At 49.8% G+C, this 25,879-nt stretch overlaps 2 protein-coding genes across 3 annotated transcripts in view; both read left to right on the top strand.

The window, feature by feature from the left end:
- The first annotated feature begins 5,749 nt into the window (after positions 1-5,749).
- LOC136172984 (basic salivary proline-rich protein 3-like) lies at positions 5,750-6,811 on the top strand. Its single transcript, XM_065942129.1, has 2 exons — positions 5,750-5,982; positions 6,028-6,811. Exons 1-2 carry the CDS (start codon positions 5,750-5,752, stop codon positions 6,809-6,811), a joined length of 1,017 nt encoding a protein of 338 aa, XP_065798201.1.
- Positions 6,385-25,879, top strand: part of MED12L (mediator complex subunit 12L) — a 343,991-nt gene continuing 324,496 nt past the window's right edge. For both annotated transcript variants that reach the window (XR_010664265.1, XM_065943498.1), the window contains exons 1-2: positions 6,385-6,506; positions 7,362-7,586. Coding sequence is in view for 1 of the 2 variants with exons in the window: in XM_065943498.1 (XP_065799570.1) it covers positions 7,488-7,586 (99 nt within the window). In the remaining variant the exon portion in view is untranslated. The remainder of the gene's footprint in view (positions 6,507-7,361; positions 7,587-25,879) is intronic.

Raw genomic sequence — 25,879 nt, 5'->3', positions numbered from 1 at the left:
TTTCCAGGTCCTTGCCTTCGTGACAATCCTGCCTCTTGAGCCACTAAGTGCTCTTTGGGTATCCACTGTCTTCCCAAGTTGTCTTTACGTTTTTTCTTTACTTTCTGACCTTTCTCTTCTTTAATTCCTTCCATTATTTTTTGCTCTTTTAATCTGGAAACTCTCCTGCTTTCTCAGTGATTTAACTAAGATCCCACACGTTACAGGTTCACGAGGACTGAAACATCCCTTTAGAGTCGGGCTGACCGATACGGTAGCCACTAGGCATATGTGGCTGCCAAACACATGAAATGTGGATGGTCTGAAATGAGATATGCTATAAGTGTAAAGTGAACACCAGATTTCTAATACTTAGCAGGAAAAAAAAAAGACTGTTAAATATCTCGTTCAGTTCAGTCTCTCAGTCATGTCCGACTCTTTGCAACCCAATGGACTGCAGCACGCCAGGCTTCCCTGTCCATCACCAACGCCCGGAATTTATTCAAACTCATGTCCATTGAGTCGGTGATGCCATCCAAACATCTCATCCTCTGTCATTCCCTTCTCCTCCCACCTTTGATCTTTCCCAGTATCAGGGTCTTTTCCAATGAATCAGTTCTTTGTATCAGGTGGCCAAAGTATTGGAGTTTCAACTTTAGCATCAGTCCTTCCAATGAATATTCAGGACTGATTTCCTTTAGGACTGACTGGTTGGATCTCCTTGCAGTCCAAGGGACTCTCAAGAGTCTTCTCCAGCACCACAGTTCAAAGACTGGCCACATGTTGAAAAGCAATATTTTGCTTATATTGGGTTAAACAAAAGCATTACTAAAATTAATTTATCAATTTTTACATTTTTAATGTGGCTACCAGAAAATGTAAAAGTATATATTTAGAATAGCAATATAATTCTATTGTCAATACTGCTTTAGGAAGTCTTTATGTCTGTATTCTTTACATTTCTCTAAACAGCCTAAAGACCATATTAAAAATTTCATTTGGTTGGAATGTCCCCAGATGAATCTCCCATTTGTCTTTTCCTCTATTTTGAGTCCTTCTCAAATCATTCTTATTTTCCTTTTTCTTATTTTTAAGAGCCTAAAAGAAACGGGGAATTTTTATTTTTTTGATTCAGAACCAGGCATGGGATAAATACTTTTAAATGTAATGGGGATGTAAGAAAAACTGAAAATAAGCAAGACTGCCTCTAGACAATCTGTTAACAAAACACAGTAATACCTACACCTGGGCAAGCCTCAGTCCCACGGGGAAAACCAGCAACTTTAATTACTTCACCTACAGGCGCTACATGGAGAATTGTTCCTTTCCACTTGAGTGGAAGCATGCACGATGCCAGAGTGAGCTGTCGGGAGTTTTACTTCTCCTCTACAAGATCTGTCTTCCGAGGTCCCCTTCTATAAGTGTTATGTAAATGGTTATTAATACAGGTAGCATGCTGACAGTAAAAGGAGAGTCAGAGGGGCCCAGGTTTGACCCCCGGCTCTGCCGCTTGCCCTTGCGCCAGCTAACTTCACCTCCGGCGCCTCCAGTGCTAATTTGTAAAATAAGGATAAGGGGACCGTTGCTTCTGGAGGGCCAGCACCTTGCTTCTGCTCCTAGCCATTCTCTACTCTCATTTTCTCATTTTCTGGCGCATATGATTATGTCTCTCTCTCCCAAGAAATGTTATTCCTCCCCTCAAGCCTCATGAAAAGAGTTTTGAGGGGATCACTGGTCTGGGCATTTAACCTCTGTCTGCTGCAGTTTGCAAGAACCCAAAGAAGTGGTCTCTGACCTAGAGTTGAGATCTTTCAAGGTGAAGAACTGTGACTTGCACAACGTGTCCATGTGGGCAAGGAGATAAGGCTGGAGAGAAAATGCCTGCCCCAGAGTGTGCACAGGCAAAGGCATCTACACATTTCCTACAGACTAAATGCAGGGAGAAAAAGCCAGCTCGTGAGCTGTCTTAAAGGGACCTCATCCAAGAACACAAGAAAGGACTCAACTATGAGGGACTCCTTGTAGAATTTTGAAAAACCAAGACTAGCAGAAAGGACAGAAGCAGCTAGGAAGATCCCGGTGGCTCAGGGATCTTTGAGGAGTCCTTGGATGTGACCCAAGAGAAAAGGTCACATCCCTTTTTACAAACTTCTAAACATGCCTCAACCCACAAAAGCAGCCCTAGAGATTTAACTTCATACTTGGAGGATAAAGTCCCATATGCTTTGAATGGCTTATAATTTCTCCTTCTCTGCCTGCATTTCAATCCCTTTCCCTCACCAGCTGTGTTAAACTTCCTCAGGCACCTGAACTCATCTCTTTTTGCTAGGCTGAGGCCTAGGCTGGGGCCTCTCTGGAGAGCTTCTGGTGTTCTTCGAGTAATTCATATTCTGTACAGACCGTTCCCAGGCCTAGGGAAGGGAGGGTCATTAGCCAAAAAGATAAGATGCCCCTTATAGGAACAGTGGGCTTCCCTGTAGCTCAGAGAGTAGAGAATCCACCTGCAAGGCAGGAGACCTGGGTTTGATCCCTGGGTTGGGAAGATCCCTACAGTCCATGGGGTTGCACTGGGTGACTAAAGCTTCCCCCTGCCAGGAACAGTAGCAAATGAGACCTACGTTATTTGATAAAGAATCTGTGCCTCTCTGCTGTGCTAACCAGCACTGTGATGGAAGTTCAGGCGCAGGAGACCCTGTGGCTAACTGGCCTGAGTGAGCCTAAAGATCAGCTCTGGAACGGAAGGAGAGTGAGAGGGTGAGGTGGGGATGGTGAACAAGACTGTTCTGTGTTGCAAGTCTGAAAGTATGCCAGTAAATGATGAGATATTAAAAGAAGAGAATGAGCACTTCTGGGAATATATCTGAAGGAAATGAAAACACTAACTTGGAAAGATACCTGTAACCCCAGTTCATAGCAGTTATATCCCTAGTTCATAGCAGCTATACTTACAGTAGTTAAGACATGGAAATGACCTAAGTGTTCATTAATGGACACGTGGATAAAGATGTTGTGGAATATTATTCAGCCATTAGATAAACAAGGAAATCCTACCATTTGTGACAATCTGGATGGATCTCTAAGGCATTATGCTAAGTGATATAAATCAGACGTGTGTGCATGCTCAGTCATGTCTGACTCTGCGACCCCATGGATTGTAGCCCGCTGGGCTCCTCTGTCCTTGGGATTCTCCCGGTAAGAACACTGGAGTGGGTTGCCATTTCCTCCTCCAGGGGATCTTCCCAACCCAGGGATTGAACCTGTGTCTGTTGCATCTCCTGCACTGGCAGGCGATTCTTTACCACTGAGTCACCTGGGAAGCCCGGTTAGATAAATCAGAAGACAAAGGCTGTATGATCTCACTTATATGTGGAGTCTAAAAACAAAACCAAAACAAAACCAAACTCACAGAAAAAGAAATCAGACTTGTGGTTACCAGAGGCAGGGGATTGGGGGATGGGGAAACTGAGGAAGGCGGCTGAAAGATACAAACTTTCAGTTATAAGATAAATAAGAGCTAGGGATGTAATGTACAGCATGATGACTATGGTTAGCACTGCCATATGGTGTATAGGAAAGTCGTTAAGAAACTATATCCTGAGTTTTCATTACAAAAAGAAAAATGTCCCCCTTTTTTCTTTCCTTTTTCATTGTATCTGTATGAAAGGATGGGTGTTAGCTGAACCTATTGCAGTAATGATTTCACAATATATGTAAATTGAACCATCATGCTGTATGCCTTAAACTTGTACAGTGATGGATGTCAGTTATTTTTTCAATAGAACTGGTGAAAAATATAAGAGAATGAAAATTACGTTAAGGGTACTGAAAGAATCAAAAGATGATTTTGTGCCTCTAGAGTCTGAGGTGGGGGCTTCCCTGGTGGTGGTAGATAGGGGTCCACCTGCCACAATGTAGGGGACACAGGCTTGAGCCCTGGTCTGGGAGGATTCCACATCCCACGGAGCAACTAAGCACAGGCTACTGAGCCTGAGCTGAGGGCTCGCCAGCTGCAGCCACTGAGCCTGTGTAGAGCCTGTGCTCTGCAACGAGAAGCCACTGCAGTGAGAGTCCGCTCGCTGTAGCCAGAGCAGCCCCTCCTCGCTGCAACTAGTGAAAAGTCCGCACGCAACAGGAAGGCCCAGGGCAACCAAAAATACATACGGAAAAAAAAAAAAAAGAGTTCGAGGTGGGCTTCATTCAGGAGTCGACTCTAAGGACTGTCCTTAGGTGGCTATCGGAAAGTGAAGGGCCCAGGAATTTCATATTTGGAAATATGAGGGAGAGCTAACTGGGGTGAGGGATTAAGGAGAAAAAATTGGATTGGTAGGTGGTGGCAGATTGTGACAGGTGCAAATGTCAGGGTGAGGGAACCAAACATCCATGAGAAGTTCATGTAGCGAAATGATGATTTTTGAGGAAGTATCACAGCTTACGGAAGCTATTTTTTAAAAAAATTCACTTTTTCTTTAAATGTTCAAAGGGCCAAAGAATCCATGCCAGACTGTCTCAAAACAAGGGAGGGAAAAAGAAGGGAGATCAACAGAACTCTCCTTTTCCCTTTTCCCCAAACACTAGGGACACATTATTAACTCACTTTGACTTTAAAACCTTTATGGTCAGATGTGATTTTGAGTGCTTCAAAAGTTTTTCCTTTGTGGAGGCCTGCTGGAGACTGTTGCCTAGGTATTTCAAGGGAAGAATTGAGGTTACATCTCCCAACCAGCTATCACCAAAATACCACTGGAGATCCATGTATCCACACACCTATTCACCCACACCCACACCTACTCATCCATCCCACCAGCTAACAAACATCTTTTTGAGTGCCCACTACATGCCAGTTTCCATGCTGTGCACCCAAGTCCCCACAGTGAACAACACTGTCTTTTCCAGTTTATGTAACTGTGTTGGGGGCAGGAGAGATTAAACACAAACAGCAAAACTTTTCTAAGTTTTGCTTAGATGTCACAGATGGGAGATGAGTACTTGGGGGTTCATTATGCTATTTTTTCTGCATTTTGGTTTGACAATTTTCATAACAAAGTTAGATAACTATTTCTCAAGCAAGGAAGCTAGATTTGACAGATACCTATATCCCAAGGGCAAGTTCAGCTTTGAAGTTACAGCCAAGGTGTTAGTGGAAGAGAAGTCCTTTGGGGAGGGTGCAGTGGAAACGCTTCTTGGTGGAACTGTTCTCTAAAATTATTTGCTCAGATTGAGTCAAGAATCCGGAAACTACCGGCCTGAATCGGCCTCAGCTGCCTTGGGAAGTGCTAATAGGTCAGAGTCAAGAGTTAAGAACTAGCCTCCTATCCCCAGTGGCTTATATCCACCCTCCACCCCCCCATACCACCGCCTTTGGTTCAAGTCATCAGATTTAACCAGGTTTAACCAACATCTCTTGAGCACATAGGTTATGCCTGGCACTGTGCAAAGGCTTTGGGGTTAGATTTCACTCGCACCATCTTATAGAGAATGAAATAGGAGTCTTGAGAATTCCTCAAGGTGGGAGGAACTTGACCCTATCAGGCAAGGGCAGTTCAGGAACCCATTCCTCCCAGTTCCAAGTTGTGGGCAATAGATCAGAAACTTGTGATCAGTTTGCTTCGCGGCTTTGAGCAAGTCACCGGGCCTTCCTAATGTGACTCGATTTCTCTAATCTATAAAAGGGGTACAGTAAAACCTTGTAAGTTTCTTTCCTTTTTTTTTTTTTTTTAAAGGACCAGAGACCTTTGCTGTCAAGATCCTGGCACGAGCGAGGGCTCCATACATGGCAGCCATCATTCTTGGCCAAGCGCGGGCGCATCCTCCCGGGCGCGCCTCCCGCTGGGCCCCTCGGGACTGGCCGGGCCCGCCTCCGCAGCTGCAGTCTCGCCGGGCTCGCGGCAGGTGGCCCCGCATCTGGGTGCCCACGCCCCAGAGCCAGCGGGGAGCGCGGGCGGATTGGATGAGCAAGGTCCCCCCGGGAGGGTACCCCCGCCTCACTCCGCACGCGCGGCGCAGGTGAGGTTTCCGGCACAGGCCGCGGGGACGGCGACCTTAACAGAGGTCGGGGCGGACTGCCCAGCTCGCGGCCGGGGGAGGGGTCCTGGGGCGCCCCCTCCCTCGCCCAGATTCACCCCAGGGCCAGCCCCGGCGCCCGGGCCCGCGGGCTGCGCGCTCTGCGGCTGCGAAAACCCGGAGAGGCGGATCGGAGCGCGCTCGCAGCCAACTCCTCCGCGGTCCGGCAGCCGCGCTGGGCATGCTCAGTGCGGCCGCCGCGCCGCCGTCCGCCAACTCGGAAGCTCGCGCTCCTCGGCCGTGGGGGCGAGAACGCCGGCGGCGGCGAGCCGGCGTCGTCCGCCACCCCCGGACAGCGGCAAACTTCGCGGCGTCCCCGGAGCTCGCCCGGGCGAGACTGCTACCTTACAAGCCGGATCAAACCCAGTCCCCCCCGCCGCCCCCATCCCAGCCCGAATCATGGAGGCTGCGGCCGCCGAAGTGCTGCCGCTGCCGGCAGCCCCTGCCCACTAGCGGGGGACCAACAGGTAAACCGTCGGTGGCGGGGGCGGGGGGCGCCGCGGTCGGGGTGAGGGCGGGGGGCGGCGGGCTGCAGGAGCCCGAGGCGCCCGCGGGCTCGCTGCTCCCGTCGGCGCTCGCCGCCGACCCCCTTCGCGCCCCCTTCCTCCCCCAGCCCCTGGAGGGGCAGCAAAGGGTTAAGTCGGCCCCGAGCCACCGCGAGCGCGGCCCCCTCCAGCCGCCGCGGCCGCCAGCCGCGCTGCTCGGCGCCTGCCCGGAGCCGCCGGGGGCAGCGGAGCCGCGGATGCGCCACCGGAGCCCGGCCGGCGTCTAGGAGGCACTGGCTGCTTCCCCGCCGTCCGCGTCCCTGCCCGTCCCCAACCCCCCTCCGGGCCGTCTCCCTCCTTCCCAGCCGGGTCGCGCGCCCAGGTGGCGGGGTCTGCGGGGCGCGCGGCGAGCGGGGAAGGGTCCCTGTCTTAGAAAGGGGGGCGGGGGCGGGCTGCTCCCCAGCCTCCCCTCGGCTCCGGCGGGCCTCCCTCGCCGGGGGCGAGCACTTGACCGCCCGCCTGGGGCGCCAGGAAAAGTTTTTTCCCCCCATCCCCTGTGCCCCTCCCCCACCCCACCCCGCGCCCGGCTGGGGTGGGCTTGGGGCCACTGGTGAAAAAGTCACACGCTCCCATCAGCCGCTCCTCCCCCCGGGGACGGGGTGGCGGGGTGCGGGGGGCGGGTGCAAGGGAGGCCGGCGCCGCGGAGGCCCCGGGGGACCTCCGGGCTCTCGGGCGGCGGTGCGTCCCGGGGCGGGGGGGCTCCAGCGCAGCAGGGCGCCCGCGAAGGCTGCGTGCCGGGCAGCGGCAGCATCCAACCTGCTTTATTCCTGCCTGCAGCGCCGCCGCGAGTGAGCGAGCGAGGAGGGGAGAGGGAGCCTGTCTGCAAAGCGCTGCTCCCTGCTGCTCGGAGGCGGCTGCTCCAGCTCCAACTCTCATTCATTTCGCCGGTTAACATGAGAGATCATGGCCGCCTTCGGGCTTCTCAGCTATGAGCAGAGACCGCTGAAACGCCCCCGACTCGGGCCGCCAGATGTCTACCCGCAGGACCCCAAGCAGAAGGAGGTAAGGGCGCCGGCGGCCTCCCCAGCACCCGGGGCTGCGCTCCGCAGCGCTGACCCAGGGCCAAGTTGGCCCCGTGGGCATCGCCGCCGCTGCGGGGGCAGGGGCGGCAGAGAGGGGCTGGCGGCGGGGTCGGCCCGGGGGGGAGGCGCTGGGGGGGACCCCGGGGGCGGAGGCCGAGCAGCTGGCAGGCCCCGCGCTCCCCTGGGGCGCTCGCTCTCCCGGTGCCGGGTCGCTTCCCGGTTACCGGGCCTTGCGCGGCGCAGCCGGGCGCTTCACCCGGTTCTTCCTTGCGGAAACCCTCTTGCTCCCTCTCCCCCGCCTCTGCCTGCCTTATTTTTCTCCCCGCCGCTTCGGTAAATCCTCGTAAACTTTTTGAAAAATGTTGGAATGCAGTGCCTCCGACACAGGTCTTGGGTTTTGCGCCAGCTGAGCAGGGACGGGGGTGGGGTGGGTTGGGGAAGACCTTTTCTGTTCAAATTTTCACCTTTGGAGTGGAAGTCGGTTTTGTCCAGGTGATGAATATTATGGCTGTTTGAAAGTGCTTTTGCCTCCCCTCTTCTCTTTAAGAATCAATTTAACAGGGAAACACTGATTTTCTTCCCCAGAGGCGATTGGCTTAATTGCTGGAGGCTGTTTTGTATATGTAAAAGCTGTCAGGTTACCTTGGAAGGGAATGGGTCCCCGGGTTGCTTGTTTCTTTGAGTGAAATTAGAGAAACCTTCACTCTTGAACTAGCCTCAGTGGCCAGAGTAACCATGGCATTTTGTAGTCATGTATATGTTTGTCAGTAGTTAACAAGTAATTATGTAACAACTCTCCAGTTATAATGATCACCCCTGACTACGCGGTTTGCCCAGGGATTTGCCTTTTTTTTTTTTTTTTTCTTTTTTAAGATCACCTGCTACCCAGCTGTGTTTTGAGTTTGCCAGCTGTAGCCCACCCATCCTCTGTTTTCTTCAGCTAAACATGAAGTGAGCACATTTCAGAACTTCTCTTTCTGGGAACCTAAAAAGCTTCTATTAAAAGTTTACAGGGCCACTAATAGCATGATAGCTCTTACCCTCTGGAGAAGGGGACAGCAGAGGATGAGATGGTTGGATGGCATCACCCACTCGAGGGACATGAGTTTGAGCAACCTCCAGGAGTTGGTGATGGATAGGGAAGCCTGGCATACTGCAGCCCCTGGGATGGCAAAGAGTTGGACACGATTGAGTGACTGAACTGAATATCACAGAAAGGGCTTTGTAAAGAAGCCGAGGAGGCTCCTTAAGACTTCCCTTTTGATAAATGTATCTGTTTCAATAATAGAGGAAGAATGCTTGTTCTGGTTAAACTATTCTGTTGATAATGTTTCACAAGGATAAGGAGTGACGACTCTTTTTAGAGGTTTAGCATGTTAAACGTGGAGTAATTCAGATAGAAGCTGGGAAGCTTTGACGGGTGGTTCTCGGTGGAAGCTTAACTGGAGGACAGGAGTTTGATGAGATTTTGCAGATTTTTTCCCACCCATCTCTCCCTGCTACTCCTACCCAGAATAAAGTTCAGTGTTACAGATGAAATAACAAACACTAGCAACTGGGTTTAAAGGAAGTTAATAACTTAAACATTTGTAGAAGAGGATTATTAAGATTTTGCTGGGGGTCAGGGACACTGGCTGATTTTCATTATCATGTAATTAATGCCTCATCACATCTTACCAGAGGGCAGCATAATTGATAGCATCTGCCCAGTTAAAAGGCTCCTCAGATGGTGCATTGGTAAAGAACCTACTTGCCAGTGCAGGAGATGTGAGAGAGAGATGCAGGTTCGATCCCTGGGTCGGGAAGATCTCCTGGAGAAGGAAATGGCAACCCACTCCAGCATTCTTGCCTGGAAAATCCCGTGTGGACAGAGGAGCCTGGTGGGCTACAGTCCATAGGGTCGCAAAGAGTGGGAAATGACTGAGCAATTGAACGCACACAAATACATCCTTCCTCCCCTTGTTTCCTTGTTAAGGAATGGGGACCTGGGATGCCTTGTGGGACTATTTAACGTTTATTCCTCAGGCCAACACTCATTCAGGTTTGGGGCCTCTCTGATTTTGGAAAACATTAATTTTGGATTTTAGGGTCTCATGACAGTTCATGGGAACTCTAAAACTTCGTTTTGACAAAGTGAGGCTCAGGAGAGTTTACCTGACTCTAGGTGTGTTTATAGGGTTAAGCAGAGGAGTTGGACCAGCAAAACGGTGTCTTCTGTCAAGACCAATGCTGTGTTAAGGATGATTTATGCTAAATTGTGTTGTTCTAATGTTATTCCCTTTCCCCGGAGGCAACCAGCGTTTTATCTCTGGAGCAGAGTCAGAGTTATGTGGGGCTGTAGCCAAATTTGAATACAATATGGAACAGGTGCTTGGCTGTTCTGGGGCGGGGCTGTGGTGAGCAGTGTTTCACAAGCCTCTGTTATTTATGCGTTGCCTCAAGAGTTCTCTCTTCTCCCTCCATCACCTGTACTTCTAATTTTTTCTTTTCCTTTTAGGAAACTTCTTCTGTTTCCTGAGCAATAATTCACAAGACGTCATGGATTTGATGTGATAGATAAAAATTCATATGAAGTCATGTCTATATCCCATTTAAAATTTTTATTTGATATTACATATGATTATTTGTCCTGAAACAAGACCATAAATATTAAAACTTCAAAAAGTTCAGTGGAAACCATTGGTGTAGTCCCTCAGAGAGACTTGCCCCAGATTGTGGGAAATGCTGGCTTTAATGGAAGCATGAGCTTCCAATGTAGGCAGACCTGGATTTGGATTCTGGTTCAACCTCTTTGCATTTGTGTGGCCTGGGGTGGGGCAAGCTGTATAACTCCTCATTTGTAAATTAGTATCGTTGTGCTATTCAGAAAACTTTAAGCGCTCTGGTTCTAAACCTGTTACATTTTTTGTGAGGCAAAACCCTCCTCTTGGTAAAGCTATTCTTATTGCTGTAACTGCAGCTTTTATTGTTGTTAACTGGTGCTAATAGTGTTGTGGAAACTCCTTCCCAGGGGACAGGATGGACCCTTGCGTGAAGACCCCCTGCAGAGAAGTGTAGGGGAGGGTTGGGGTGGAACTGGAAGCTTTAACTTGCTCGATGGATTGATTCCGTTCATTTGAGAGCTTGCTGGGCCTCAGTGCTCCGCAGGACTTGAGTGTGTCTTGTGTTACAATACTTTATCCTCTGCCCTCAAGCCTTGAAGACAGGGCCTTAGAAAACTGCCAGGGCTTCTTGATTCCTCCCCCTCCTCTCTTAGACCCCGTGATCTTCACATCATCTTGTCCAGTCCATTTCCCAAGTATGTTTCCAGTCCACCCGGCCGCTCTCCAGTTTCACCAAATATGCTTGACTTCTTTTCTGCTTCAGGCTGACTCTTCTTTGCTCCGGGTCACCTGCCACCTGGATCCCGTCTGCCTTTCCACCCTCACTGCACCATTCCACCTCGCTGTTCTCACCCAAGCCTGTGGTTAGGAGGGTAGGCTTTGGAGCCAGCATGCTTGGGTGTGAATCCCGGCTCTGCTGTTCACATATACTTCCTTACGCTCTCCGCGCCTCAGTGTCCCCTCTTGCAGACTGGGAGTGAGAATACTTCCTTCTCCGTAGGACTGTTGGAAGGTTATATGGATAATAGACATAAAACGCTGAGAGCAGACTAAGGCATGGTTTCCACACCCAAGTGTTTGTTGTTCTAAACTCCCCTTGGGCTGCTTCTTCATCATTCAGGTCTCATGCTAGACAGGCCTCTGAGGAGGCTGCTGGGCTAAGTATGTAATTTTTAATTTTGTATTTATTTGTGTGTTGCCCCCTGCCGTTTCTCCAGGGCAGGGAGGAGAGCCTTTTAGGAATCAGGGGAGTACCCGGCCCCTCCTGCAGTTAGTCCCTAGGATGCCCAGGGCATCGGTACTTGTAGGAACGTAGGCATGAAGTGGGAATGGGTGAAGAGAAATCTGGCAACTGAGGGGTGGGGTGTTAGGGAAAGTCTAGGTTAAGGCAGCCTCCTTGCCATCTACTCTGGAGGCTACAAGGCTGAAAGCAGAGTGAAACTACAGAATTATGAAGGAAGAGGAGTTTTTACTTTGGGGGTAGAAGAGGCCTAAACAGCTGAATAATAGTAAATGTTTTTAGGAAATCAAAGTAGTTAAGTAGGTTGGGGCGACAGTGAGATTTCCAGGCGTCAGGAGCCGTAGAAGCCGATCAGCAGGGCCCTGGCGGAGGGCTGCCTGGTGTGCGGGGAGCGAGGTTTGGGAAGGGGTACGGTGGGAATGGCTGCGTGGGGATAACTCAGCACAGCTGTAGGGCTTGTTGAAAACAGATGGCCGGGTTTCTCAAATTGAGTGGGGCTGAGAGGGGGCTCCACCTCTTTGCATTGCTAACAAGATCAAGGTGATTGAGCTGCTGAGGCCACTTTGAGGCAGTGACCAGGGAAGGTGGGATCCAGTTCTCCAGGGGCTGCAGAGCTTTTTCCATTGCAGGCAGGGCAGGGTTAGATATCTGTCAGTATGTGTGCCTGAGGTTGCAGCAGTTTAGTCTCACTGCTCATCCAGGGCATGGTGGGCTTTCCCCAGAAGGCGTCCCCTCCCTTAGCTCTAAGGGAATGAGATGTCTTAGCCCCCTCCTATATCTTTCCATCACACTTGGAATAACACTCAAACTCCTTAACCAATCTGTCCTTGCTCAGCTCCACAACCTCTGCCTGTAGTTAGCCTCCTGGCTCCGTCACTGACTGCCTGTTGGGCTCAGATCTGACCTGTGGGGTGGGATTCTCACCTGTTCCTACAGGTAAAATGAGATCTGACCAGTGCCTGGCTCACAGACGGTGCTGGGTACAGGCCGGCTGCTCTTAGTGTGACCCTTCGCTCGTTAAATGCTCCCGGGGCTTCCTTGTCCTTCTGATAACACGCACAGGACTCTGCCCTTGGAGGGCTGGCTCCTGACTCTCTCGGCCTCCTCCGGGCTGTGTGCTGGGACCTCCTCTCTGCTCACAGGCCCAGCTCCTTGTGTCTGGCTTCTTGTCCCTCGTTGCTCCTGCGCTCACGTCTCTTGTCGTTTACTTACAGAGGATCCCGGGCCAGGAGGCCTTGCTGTGACCCATCTTCTCTCATCCTTGTTAGTTCATTGTTTTGTGTTTGTTTTTGTTTTTATGATTTTACTTGTTTGTGTTTTTGGCTCCGCTGGGTCTCTCCTGCCGCTCGGGCTTTCCTCTCGTTGCCGTGAGTGCCGCGTGGTGGGCGCTCCAGCTGCGGTACGCAGGCCTCTGGTTGCTGCCGTGTCTGTGTTGGGAAGCACAGGCTCTGGGGTGCGTGAGCTTCAGGAGCTGTGCTCCCCGACTCTGGAGCACCGGCCCTGTGGTTGTGGACCAGGATCGAACTCGTGTCTCCCGCATTGGCAGGCGGATTCTTCTCCGCTGAGCCACCAGGGAAGCCTGTTAGTACGCTTTGTACTGCTTGTCACCGTCTGAAATTCCATCATTAGGGCCCGTGTCCTCTCCCTTGTCTTCCTTGCACACCAGGATGTCAGCTGCATGGCAGCAGGGGCTTGTCAGTGGCCTTCACAGTTGGGATGAGACTAGGTGCTCAGTAAATAGTTCTCGAGGAAATGAATAAAACGCAGAAAGAACTCTTAATGAGCAATTGTGAGTATTTATAACTTGACTGTCCCAATGCATGTTTTATTTTGGTAACGCCTGTTTTCTTGTTAGCATCTAAAACCCTTAAAACATTAAATGCTTATTTTAGTCACAGCTGGGGAGGTGGAGGGGAGGGGAGGGAAAATTTGTTTCTCAAGGATCTTTGAGAGGGAGGATGTTGATGAAGTTGTTCTGGGTGAGAGATAGGTTGACCAGTTCCCCGGGGGGGAATAAAAGGCAAAGATGGTTACAGAGAAAACTTACCCCTGAGATGAATTGACTGGCCCCAGTGCCCCGTGATGGAGAAGGAAATGGCAACCCACTCCAGGATTCTTGCCTGGGAAATTTCCATGGACAAAAGAGCCTGGTGGGCTACAGTCCATGGGGTCACAGGTGTTGAACGCGACTTAGCGACTTAAACCACCACCGCCAGGGCCCCATCATTTACCTACCTCGATACCGGTGTTTGGGAGGGATGTCTGTATTTAACTTACGTGGAGATTAGGCCAGGACCAGTGTAACAAGCACTGGGTCAGATTCTCCTGCTGCTCACAGGAGTGCTGCCACCCCAGGCAGAGGAACTCAGGCGGTTGTCATTTCCCAGGGGCTGTCATCGCCTGCAGGAGCATATTCTCAAAGATGCTCCTTAAAAATGCTGCCGTAATGCCCTGCCTCCACCCCAGACCTGCTGAGTCAGAATTTCTGGGAAGGACATTGAGGAATTTGCATTTTAAACATGCTTTCTAGGTGATTCCTAAACATACGAAGTTTTGAAAGCCACTGCTTTAGTTTGTGTCTTTACTTGCAGAGACTATTATAAGCCAGACTCCCCCTTAATCCTACCTGCTCCCTGCTATTTGATGTGCTGGAGTCTTTAGATAAATATGCCATTCGAAGTGTTAGTATAGTGCAAATGCATTTAGCTGCTTTCCCCCCTGAAGTTCTGTTCTGATACTGATGGTTCCCAGCCTAGGCTTGTTTTCCATCAGCTGTGCGTGGCTACGGCAGACTAGAATCCCACGCCTCGGGCTTGAGATGGTCGCAGCTCCCTTTTGTGTGCACTTGATAAGCCACTCAGTGTTTCAGTTCTTGCTCTGTCCATGAGCATGTTCTTTGAACATTTTGGAGGCTACAGAATTGTATGTTTGATCATGGGCCTGGGCTTCCAGCTAGGCTTTTGGGGAATATTTGTAAGGCTGTTCATTTGGTGAGCAGCCACCATTCTTCAGCCTGGTGGATCTCTCAGTTAGGCTGGCGCCTGTAGATATAAAATGTGATTCCTTCGGAAGATGGAAGACCAAGAAGTGAGGTCCGGAATGCAAAGTGCCTTGAGTGAGCATGAAGTGGGAGACGAGGAGGATGAACGGAGCCCTGGGGTTTTAGTTGAGCCAGTTAGCAGTGCCTCTCCTGGCTGTTTGTCCGCCCAGGTGAAAACAAAGCAGGGGGTAGGAGAATGGACTAAGTGGAAATTCTAAAGAATTGTGATGTATTGGGTTGGCCAAGAAGTTTGTTTGGGTTTTTCTATTGATGTTGTAGGGAAAACCTGAAGAAACTTTTTGGCCAACCCAGTGCTTGCTCTGAATGCTCTTTTAATGAGGTTCTGAACCCCAGTTGTGAGACTTCTTGACAGACTCGACAGGAATTAGAGCAGGTGGAGGGATCCGTAAGGAGAGTGAACTTGATTGAAGGTTTCCTTTCCCAGTGTTCCCTGAGCAGTGATGGGAGGAGCTGGTGAACTTAGCCTGGAGTAGGGCTGACCTGAGGTCTGATCTGGGAAAGCCAGGTCAGGGGAGGATGTGGAGGGAGGCGCCTGCCTCCTACAGATTCCCCTCTGAGAAGGGAACATGGAAATATTTGGACTGTTCATTATCTCTAGATGATTTCTGAAGTTGGATGATGGCGACAAGGGAGTTCATTATACTATCCTGTTTTTCTGTTTCGGAAAATTTACATTAAAGAAAAGTCTTATGTTACACAATAAAATGATTTCTACTTTAAAAATATGATGCCTACATAACCTGGAAGAATTATAACCCAGATGTAGACAATTGCTGTCTCTTGAGAATGGGTTTGTTGTTCAGTTGCTAAGTTACACCCGACTCTGTGCGACCCCATGGACTGTATAGCCTGCCAGGCTCCTCTGTCCATGGGATTTCGCAGGCAAGAACCCTGGCGTGGGTTGCCATTTCCTGCTCCAGGGGGTGTTCCCCACCCAAGGATGAACCCGCGTCTCTTGTGTCTCCTGCATTGGCAGGCTGAGTTTTTACCACTCTGCCACTAGGAATGGCGTTAGGGGTGATTTTTTTTTTTTTTTTTTTGGTTACTAATATGTATTCTATGTTGTAACAGTTGATGTGAACTTCCATTGTTATTGGAGGATATAACTTAAAGAACAATTACTAGGTGACTTTGAGTTTACAGGAGTGCAGCTTTGCTGTGGGTTCCAAACCAAGATAGAGTCTCTTTAGCTGAGGTTTAGGCAGAGGGATCTCGAGGGTGTGGGTGTAGGCTCTTGTGACCTGTCAAAGCTGTGATGAGGCTGGGTTAGGGGCTGTTATGGGAGCATTCCAGCCCTATCACTTAAGCTGTGTGATTTGGGGTGCTGTGTGATTTTCGGTGCTGTGTGATTTTCCTCACCTATGAGCTGGAGAGGATGATACCTAATTCTCTAGAGTGTGGGAAGGAGCGCTGTAAACTTATTTGTTACCACATGTTGAGGTATCAGTTCAGTGGCCTGCCAGAGCAGGCTTATAGCAGCTGATCATTAAAATTTCAGGAATTTTGTGAGCTGGTTAATATCATGCTGGTGGCTTCAATTTTGACACCAAGGGAGTATTTACACCAAGAAAGTTGGCAAATGCTATAAATTTGGGGGTTTTGTTTTTAGTTTTTTCAGGAGCTGGCTGTGAAGCATTTACCAGCACGGTGCTGGATATGGTTGTATTGTATTTTTCTGTAAGATGTTGTGCCAAAAACAAAAAAAACTTTTTGGCCAACCCAGTGTGTACCAGATGCCTTGTTGGCTACTTCACCATCAGTCTTATCCCTGTTTCCTCTACCTATTCCGACTTCCCACAAAAAAAATTTTTCCCCCCAAAGCCAGATCCTCACTCTCTTTGCCTCTCCTGCAGCTTGATGTGACTGAATTCTGGCTAGATAGATGTAATGGAACCTGCCTTGTGGCTGACTGCTGGGGAACAATGTATTTCCTTGCCGAAAAAAGTACAGACATGGGAGACAGTGTCCTCTTTTAATGCCCTGAGAGCCTCTATCTTGGGAAAATTAATAAAACGGGGTGGTCGTGGGAGCTAGGGCAGCTGTCTTGTGACCATGAGGCAGTGAGCCTGTGGATGAAAGTGGGGATGACGGAATGGCTTTATGAAATTGTAAAGCTCCTGAACTGATGGTGGGACCACCTCTCCATGGGCTTCTTGAGAAGGAAACAGGAGCTGCCCACGTGGTTTAAACCATCTTTGAACCAGTCGTCGGTCTCTTGCAAGTGTCTGCTGTTGTCGTGATGTGCATGCTTGCCTGCTCAGTCGTGTCCGACTCTTGGCCACCCCATGGGCTGTAGCCCGCCAGGCTCCTCTGTCCGTGGGATTATCCAGGCAAGAATGCTGGAGTGGGCTGTCATTTCATACTCTGGAGGATCTTCCCGACCCAGGGACTGGACCCACGCCTCTCACATCGCCTGCATTGGCAGGCGGGTTCTTTACCACGAGCACCACCTGGGAAGCCCAGCGTTGTCATGGTGCTTCCCGTTTATATCTTGTCCCCCTCAAATCATCAGAGACTGAGAGAATCCCGGAGAGTACACCTTCCCAGAACTCTCCTCTGAGTACAGCGGGAGACAAAGGTCACTGCGTCCTGTCTGTCTGAGGGTTGATTCTGCGCAGAGCCGCTCAGACGCGGAGGGCATGCTCCTTCATTTCCATTTCTGGTGGAACGCGTGGTGGTGGGAAGAGGAGGAGAGCCCTCCTCTTCGCTGTCCAGAGAGGGGGATCCTGTGAGTCTGTTCCATTTTGGGGGGAAGCCGGGTATGTGTGGAGCTGGATGGGTTGCTCTGACTTCCTCACATGATGCCAGCAGACGCCGAGCCCCGCAGAGGTTAAGGTGCCTCTTTAAGGCAGGTCTGGGCGCAGCACTTGTGCGCCCTGACCTGTCCCTACAACTTAATTGCCCTCCCCTTGGCACACAGCCTCCATCGCTGGTAAGCACCCTCGTGTTGCCCTGGCATTGAGAACTACTCTGCATTTTAGGGCACCCAGCGCCTCTGTGAGAGCTGGGGCGGTTCAGCCACGTGTCTGATCTTGGAGCTTGCCAGAGCCTTGAGTGGTGTCTCCTGGGCAGAGGGAGGAATACTCTGGAAGCTCAGGCACTCTCATCTTCCTGTTTTTCGGTGGAAGGCTCTTAGCCCTCTCCGGAGCCTCTGGGGCAGCTAGCTAGCTCGGTCAGTCGTTTGTGGAGTGTGTTGGGGATTAATCCCGTCTAGCTTTCATTTCCTTGGTTGAGATTCTCTTTTATTTGTGGGTAGCTTCGTTGGAGTTACAAACACACACGGTGTACTGTTTGCCTGCTTTCAGGGAGCAGCGTTTATTAATACATGGTGTTCTGTATAAAGGGGTCCCTGTTTCGTATAGTCATGAAGTGCTAGGACCTGAGAAGAGGAGAAAAATTTTAGCTCCCGGGGTTTATTTTCCACCCTCCAAGGGAAGTAGGGCTCTGTATGTGCGTGCCAAGCAGACCCCGTCATTCAGTCATTATTAATGAGTACCTGTGGGCACTTTGCCCGCTGTGGCTTCATGAGGACAGGGCCTAAGACTTGTATTTCATGCCTTGTCCCTGGCTTGGAGCACAGTGCCCGGCCCATGCCTCGGGCTCAAAATGCCTTTCATGAATGGGAGTGTGTGTGAGTGCTGAGCATGTTGGAGACGGGTCCCTGAAGACTTCAATCCAGAGCAGCGCTTTTCATCGGGGGTGATCCCCCTAGGGACACGGGCAGTGTTTGAAGACGCCTGGGGTTGTTACAGCGCTGTGTGTGTGTATTAGCCGCTGCCATCGAGTAGGCAGGAGCCAGGGGACGATGCTTGCATTCTCTGGTCCTCCAGACAGCCCCCCACAACAAGGGCTTCTCTGGCCTCAAATGTCAGTGGTTCCCAGATTGAGAAAACCTGGTCTGGAGGGAGTGACATATCTGTAAGTAAGGGATGCAGTGTCCTGGATGTTCTTTGAGAGGGATGTACGAAGTGCTATGGAGATGGTAGGGAGTGGCCCAGCTTTGGACAGGACCTAATAAAGGAGGAGGTTTCAGGCCTCGAACTTGGAGGGCGTGTAGGGGTGGATGGGGCTGAGGTGTGGGGTGGGGCGTGCAGTGGGGCTGGGTTGGAGTGGGAGAGAAAGTTGGGATCAATGTGTGGGGTCCCTGGCGTGCTGTGTGGAGGCGTCTGGACGTTGCGGTCGAGCCCATGAGGTGGTCGTTCAGGGGTGTTAAGGGAATGGGATTTAAGATGACTGAGGGCCGCAGTTTGAGGGGACAGTGCTTCTGAGCGTCACATTGGGGCATAGTGACCAGCTGGCTGGATGGTCGCTGACCTCGCAGGCCGGGCCCGGGCCTGGTGGGTTTCCGTGGCTGCCATAGCAGGTCGCCGCAAATCACACAGCGGAGGTTTAGTGTCTCGCGGCTCTGGAGGCCGGCCGTCTGGAGGGAGCGTTGCTGGGCTGGACTCCGGCTGGAGCCCGAGGGGAGAGTTTCCTCTCCTCACCCAGCCTTTGGTGGCGCCAGACGTCCCTTGGCCTCTGTGTGGCCCACAGGCATCTGTCTCATTTCTGCCTCCACCTTCACGTGGGTGTCTTCTCCGGGTGTCTGTCCTTCTCTGGGTGTGCCTTGCAAGGACACTTGTTATTGGATTTGGGGCCCACTGGAATAATCCAGGATGAGCTCATCTCGAGATCTTTAACTTAATTACCTCTGTGAAGATCCTTTTTCTGAGTGAGTGACACTCCTAGGTTCCAGGATTTGATAGGATACTCTTGTGGGTCCTCTTGGCCTATGGGGCTTGGGAAGAAAGAGTAACGAGGATTTAGGAGAAAGGTTATTGAGGTGGTGGAGTTGGCAAAAGTGGATGTGTAAGGTTAGAGGGGCGAGTACGAGGATATACTGATATTTTTAGCTTAGAGCAGTGATTCCCAAAGTTTCTGATTTTAGGACCCCTTTGTAATAAACCTTAGACGCCTTAGAGCTTTTATAGCTCAGTACTCAGGGTATTAGAAATTAGACCTGAGAAATATCAGAAGTATATAGCAATTCATCTAAAAACAGTGATAAACCAATTTCATATTGAAAATGTTTTTATGAGCAATATTTTTCCAAACAAAAACGATATTGGAAGAAGTGGTATTTTTTACATTTTTGTGAATCTGTTTAATGTCTGGATTCTCCCATCCAAGTACTGACCAGGCCCGACCCTGCTTAGCTTCCGAGATCAGACGAGATCGGGTGCGTTCAGGGTGGTATGGCCGTAGACTGGATTCTCATATCTAGTTCTCCACTTAGTCTGTTACAATATGTTGCTTCGATTGAGGGATATGAAGAAAATTTGGTCTCACCAGTATGTAGCTGGAAAATTCTTGGGAACCCCGGAGGTCTTTGAAGTGGAGAACACTACTTATACAGTCGGCTGGGTAGCTGATGGATGGTGGTCCTCAAGTGAAACCGAAGAACTTGTTAAGTTTTTTTCCCAAGGGTGGGAAGGTTGGGGAGGGGAGTAGAGCGACCCAGTTCATTTTTTAATATTTTCGATTGGATATGGCTCTGGGGAATCCAGGTTGCCCTGTGTAGAAGTAGTACAAATGTGGATTTTGGTGCGATTTTTTGTGTTGAAGTCCTGGCAGTGATCGCCTGATCAGAGTGGGCAGAGAAACACAGGACCAGGCAGACTGTGGCCCCCAAGGAGCAGCGCCTCCAAGGAGGGGAGCTGCTGGGGGTGACGAGTGGTCCAGAGGGAGAGCTGGCGTCGCCGTCCGCCTCTTCTTGGTTTGGCAGTTTCCCTCTTCAGGGCCTTCACGTGAGCTTCCTGTGGCGTGGCTGTCTTCTCTTCATCACTGCGACTGATGGTCAGTGCTCAGTATTGTTTATGTTTTTCTTATTTGTTCTGTCCTCCCACCAGTATAAGTTTCATGAAACAAAAACCATGTCCTTTTTTATCCCCCACTGATAACCAGAGGCAGAGAGAGGGTGTGGGATATGGTTGGGGTTAAATAAATATTTATTGGTTGGATCTAGTAACTGGGGCAGTCATTATTAACAAACGGTTCTTAGAAGCCCTGTATAGGGCACGGTGATGCTGGGAAATATAAGACGTGGTTCCTGCCATTGAAGAACTCTGTATGGAAGATTAGCAGCCTTTTGTGGTAGGAACTGATGAGGAAGGGGTCAGCTTTTTGAGAATTAGAGATGTCTTCAGAAATATGGATGTTTTCAAAGCCTTCTGGACAGGTGGTGTGAGCTAAGGCACCGAGATGGGAAATGGATGTGATCTTTGGAGGAATTGGTTGCAGTTCAGTAAAGCAAGAGTGTATCCTTGAATCCTAAACTTGAACATGTCTTTAGATTTGGGAGCAATTGAGAGGAGGAGATTAAAACTGCTGGAGAGGACTTCCCTGGTGATTCAGTGGTAAAGAATCTGCTTGCCAGTGAAGGAGACTCTTGCCAAATGAAGGTTTGATCCCTGATCTGGGAGGATCTCACATGCCCGGAGCAACTAAGCCACGACCGCTGAACCTGTGCTCTAGAGCCCAGGAGCTGCAAATGCTGAAGCTCGTGCGCCCGAAAATCTGTGCTCCCCAACAAGAGAAACCACTGCAGTGAGAAGCCCATGCGCTGCACCTGGAGTAGCCTCCGCTCACCGCAGCTAGAGAGAAATCCTCGCAGCAGCGAAGACCCAGCACAGCCAAAGACAAATAAGTAAAACTATAAATAAAAAATAAAACTGCTGGAGAGAGAAGAGCGTCTGCTGGAGCAAGCCTGACTTGGTCCTGGGGCCAGGGCACCAAGGTCCTACTGGGAGCGACCCCTTACGTGTAGCGTTTCACGTGACTACCTCTGAGGAAGGACGGGAGGCACGACATACACAGATCTCCCTGTTTACTTTTAATTTTCTACAAGCATTTCCAGAGTCATCCCGAACGTGTAGAGATTTTCCTCGGCAAGAATTAACTCAGCCTTCAACCCACATCCAATGTGCCCCAGCTCAGATATGCAAATGCTGCCTTGTTGTCAGTTAAAATTTGGTGGAATTTGCTGCTTTCCTCTTCCAGCCATTTCATTCATGGATTAATCTCACAGGGTTGTTGAGACTACGACCATTTAAGGGACTGGCAGCAGGGAAGAGCTAAGACAAACGTATTTTGTCTTAAGTGTCACTGGAATTTTCTTTCTTTTTCTTTTTTGCTAAGGTGCTGGTTTACATAAAGGTAGAGAGGCACCATCAAAACCACGTCCAACGCAGTGCTAAATAATTTATATTTCTCCCGAGTTCTGCAAGGAAGGTTAACATTGACATTGCTTAGGGTTTTTTTTTTTCTTTCTTTCTTTTTTTAAAGCTCTGCACAGTGCTTCTGTAGACAGTATGGAAAATATTTTTGGGGTCAGAGCTGTTTTTACTCTTTGGTCAGTTGTAGACTAAATGTCAACTGCTTCTTGAAAAAGGAAGATTGTGAACTGGAGACCCTATTTACATCTTGACTACTCATACGAGATCTGCTTTTAAGTCCCCATTAAATAATTGAAATGCGTTTGAAGTTATATTTTCATTTACTTAGTACTTGATACGTACTTCCCACTGCACTCCGTGATGTGGGGGTGTAGGAAAGAAATAGAAGTCTGCTTCTGTCCCCTCTAGAACAGTGCTTCTCAAAATATCTGTGGTGAAGGGCCAGTTTTTTTTTTAAAATTAATTTTCAATCTGTTGCAGACCGATATAGATGTATGATAAAAATGAATCACTAGAAAAATGAAATGCGGATTGAATGTACTGGCAGTATCAAGTTGCTATGAAAGTTTCCAAGCACTGGTCAGTTTTTGCATATTGTTCTTGTTGAGGACCGGTAGCAGTTTCAGACCACACTCTGAGTAGCACAGCTCTAGAAATGAACACCTGGCTCACTGATGCACAGAAAACAATGGAAAAAAATGACTAATGCATTGGCTTTTGTTTATTTTAAAACTGAGGAGTAACATATTCCTCATATTCAGTACTGAGTAACATATTCAGTACGGTGTGGAAGGGCTTCCCAGGTGGCTCAGATAGTAAAGATCTGCCTGCCCTCCCTGGGTCGGGAAGATTCCCTGGAGAAGAGGGCAGCCCACTGCATTGTTCTTGCCGGGAGATCCCATGGACAGAGGAGCCTGGTGGGCCGGTCCGTGGGGTTGCAGAGTCTGACACGACTGAGGGACCGACACTTGGACTTCACGGTGTATAAAGTGCCGCGTTCCATCAGGAGAGCCCATGTTGATTGTGTGGGTTATTCTGAAGGCTTTACATGTTTGGTTTTATGCCAGCCTCACAAACACCTCTTGGGTGGATACTGTTACCTCCTTTTTACAAGTGAAGAAACTGAGGCACAGGGGAGGAATCACAGGCGTCAACTTTACTTTCCCAGGCTCCGTTAGCTGTATGGTGATGGAGTTGAAATTGGACGTCTGAGACGGGGCTGTAAACCACCCTGCTCTATATATAGGGAGGCTAAAAATGCTGCGTGAGTTCAGAGAAGAGAGGGTTGGAATCCTTGGAGGTCTCACTGGAGGCTGTAGGTGTGAGGGTCAGGATGCGAGTCGGGGGGACAGGTTGCACCCTACCTTTCCTAAGAAAGAGCTGCAGGTGGGGTGAGTGAGGTGCCACGGGGAGAGGACGGAGCCTCTGAGATCAAGCTTGGAGTCCTGGCGTCCTGGCCGGCTGCTGTGGGGGGCGGTGATGAGCTCACCGGGCCTTGCTGTCAGATTTATCTCACTAGCTCATGCTTAATAAATCCGGACAGGGAGAGAGTGGAGTCGGGGAGGCTGCGAGGGGAGCGGCTGTAGTAACCGAAGCACGGAGGAAAAAGACTGCTGAGGGCTTTAAACAGGACTAGAGAAGGATTGGCAGTTGGTGACAAATTGGTCAAAGGAAACGGAGAGAGGACGTGGAAAATGCGCCGATTCCTTGGACACTGTTCAGCTGGGATGGTAGTAGATCCTGTTGCTTGAGGATCTCCGGTGGACACATATCTGTGCTCAGTCTTTGGAGAGTTACCTGATTGCTGGAATGGAATGAATATTCGGACTCCGCTTCTTACCCACCTCCCTCACCCTGTGGCATGAACTGGTTTAGTTGAAGGTCTGATGACTCAGAGGGTTTGGTTTATAGCACTTGTCCCCTGCTTTAAACCTCACCTTCAGTACCTGTTATTCAGTCCCCCACAGGCTGCTTTGATGGTGGTAAACGTCCCCAATTGCTTGGAAGGTTGGCTTAGCTCCGTGGAAGAGGTGGGAGTGAGCAAGCCTCCCGAAAATAAAAAGGGTGGAGGCTGAGAGGTGTTAACAGAGGCTGACTTTCAGGCTGCACTTTCGGAGCTGGACTCACAGACATTGGCTTTCTTGGCTCAATTCTAGGTTTAGCATCTGTTTTCGAGTATGCAAATAAACAGCATCACCACCCCCACTAACAACAAAAAAGAGACATTCCCAGCTAACTCATCATTGTGGAGCAGTTATCCCCCGATTAAAAAAAATAAGTCCACATTAAAAAAACATCTTAAAAAATAGACAATAAAAATCAAATAGTTATGAAATCTAAATAACCATAATTTGAAGTAGTATTTGAATGACAGTCACAGTGATGTTTTTGAAACCTAGCAGAGACCTCAAGTACTTCTGAAATCATCAGAAAATCTAAATAATTCTCACATCATTTTAGTATCTCTTAATATTTTTAGAATTTTGTAAATCCAGTGGATTTTTTTAAATTGTCAAACATGGTGAAAGGAAATTGAAAGTTGCTCAGTCGAGTCTGACTCTTTGCGACCCCATGGACTACACAGTCCATGGAATTCTCCAGGCCAGAATACTGGAATGGTAGCCTTTCCCTTCTCCAGGGAATCTTCCCAACCCAGGGATCGAACCCAGGTCTCTTACATTGCAGGTGGATTCTTTACCAGATGAACCACCAGGAAAGCCCGTTGAACATGGTACATTAATTAAATAATGGATTAAAGAAAAGAGAGAGACGTTCCCAACCTCTGTCCTCTCTCCCAGGCAGGAAGAAGGATGTCCTGCAGCTTTATTTGATTTTTTCCTGCACGCTTTTCGTCTCTGTCACCCATCAAGTTTCCCTTTTTGTGAATTTGCAGTTCGCTTGGTGGCAGTCACCGACAGCTTCCTCCTGGTGGGCACCCAGTGTGGGGTCAGGGGTGCACGTAGGCCCGGGGTAGAAAGAGCCAGGATGGGGGCACAGTGAGGCACTGCATGGACAGTTAACTTCAGAGGTCAGAAACCGTGGCTTGGATTAGTTTTTTCTGCCTTCGGATCACCTAGCCCAGTGGGAGGCAGATTTAGTTCTACGTGAAAAGTATGATTTGCAGGAGGCGTCTACATTAAGATGCGATTGCATCTTTTGAGTCGTGTGGGACGGTGACTTACCTGACCTCTGGGAGCTCCAGAGGGGAAGCTGTCTTCTGAGGCTGCCTTATGTGCAGTTCTGGGCAGGATCAGCTACGGACACCCTAAGTGCCCTTTCCCACATTCTGCAAGTCTGAGAGGTCAAGTGTTTTTCTCTGGGAGTTTTCCTGAGAGCCACATCCAGGTGTTTGATATCCGAGAGTGACATGCATTTGAGGGTGATTTGAATATGAATTAATAGGCTACAGCTACTTAGATAAGAGTGGAATAAATGCCGAGTATATTGGATGTGATTTGAATCAGTCTCTCTCACTTCCATTGGAGGGGGAGGGCCTGCCTGTCTCATGGTTAAGGGCGAGGGAGGTTTTGGTGGGGAGTCGGGTCCCTAAGAGTCTCAGCACATCATCCTTGGTGGATGTTTCCGTTTGCTTCGTTGGAAAGTTAGTGAGTCCCTGGATGTGCTGGTTGGTCAAAAGCCGTAGTGGCAATGCCTGTGAAGAGCCTATATTTGTGTATGTTTTGGCCGCACCGTCCCCAGTCAGGGATTGAACCCAGGCCCCGGCAGTGAAAGCGCCAGATCCTAGCCTCTGGGTGCAAGGAACTCGCAGAAGCCTTTCTGAAAGCGCCTCGTGTGGACCTGGGACCCTGTCGAGGGCCTCACATACGGTTTTCCTCCTGTCCTTTACGCTAGGCATGTGAGGGGTATGGAGGTATCTCCATTTCGCAGACCAGAAGGGAGCTCGGGCCCTGGTGGAGCTTGACTGAAACCGCGCCAGTCTCCCTCAGGGCCTCGCGGCCTTGGAGAGCCGCTGGGCCCGCCGGGGGCCTGGTTCCCACGTGGCTACCGAAGCACGTCACTCGTCCGCCTCGCAGCCTGTAAATGGGCGCTCATCCTGCCTGAACCCTTGGACTCTGAGGAAGATGGGGTGCTCATTCTGGTCAGAGGCCAGGGAGCGCCACTGTGCTCGTGGCTTTCCCTTCTCTCCTGCCCGCT

This window comes from Muntiacus reevesi, chromosome 8 (genome assembly GCF_963930625.1).
Source record: "Muntiacus reevesi chromosome 8, mMunRee1.1, whole genome shotgun sequence".
NCBI lineage: Eukaryota > Metazoa > Chordata > Mammalia > Artiodactyla > Cervidae > Muntiacus > Muntiacus reevesi.
This window is presented reverse-complemented; position numbering and strand designations above follow the sequence as displayed.

Coding starts and splice junctions, on each gene's coding strand:
- LOC136172984 (XM_065942129.1), top strand. CDS start 5,750: ATGGCAGCCATCATTCTTGGCCAAGCGCGGGCGCATCCTCCCGGGCGC. Junction 5,983..6,027: donor ACTCCGCACGCGCGGCGCAG/GTGAGGTTTCCG, acceptor ACCTTAACAGAG/GTCGGGGCGGACTGCCCAGC.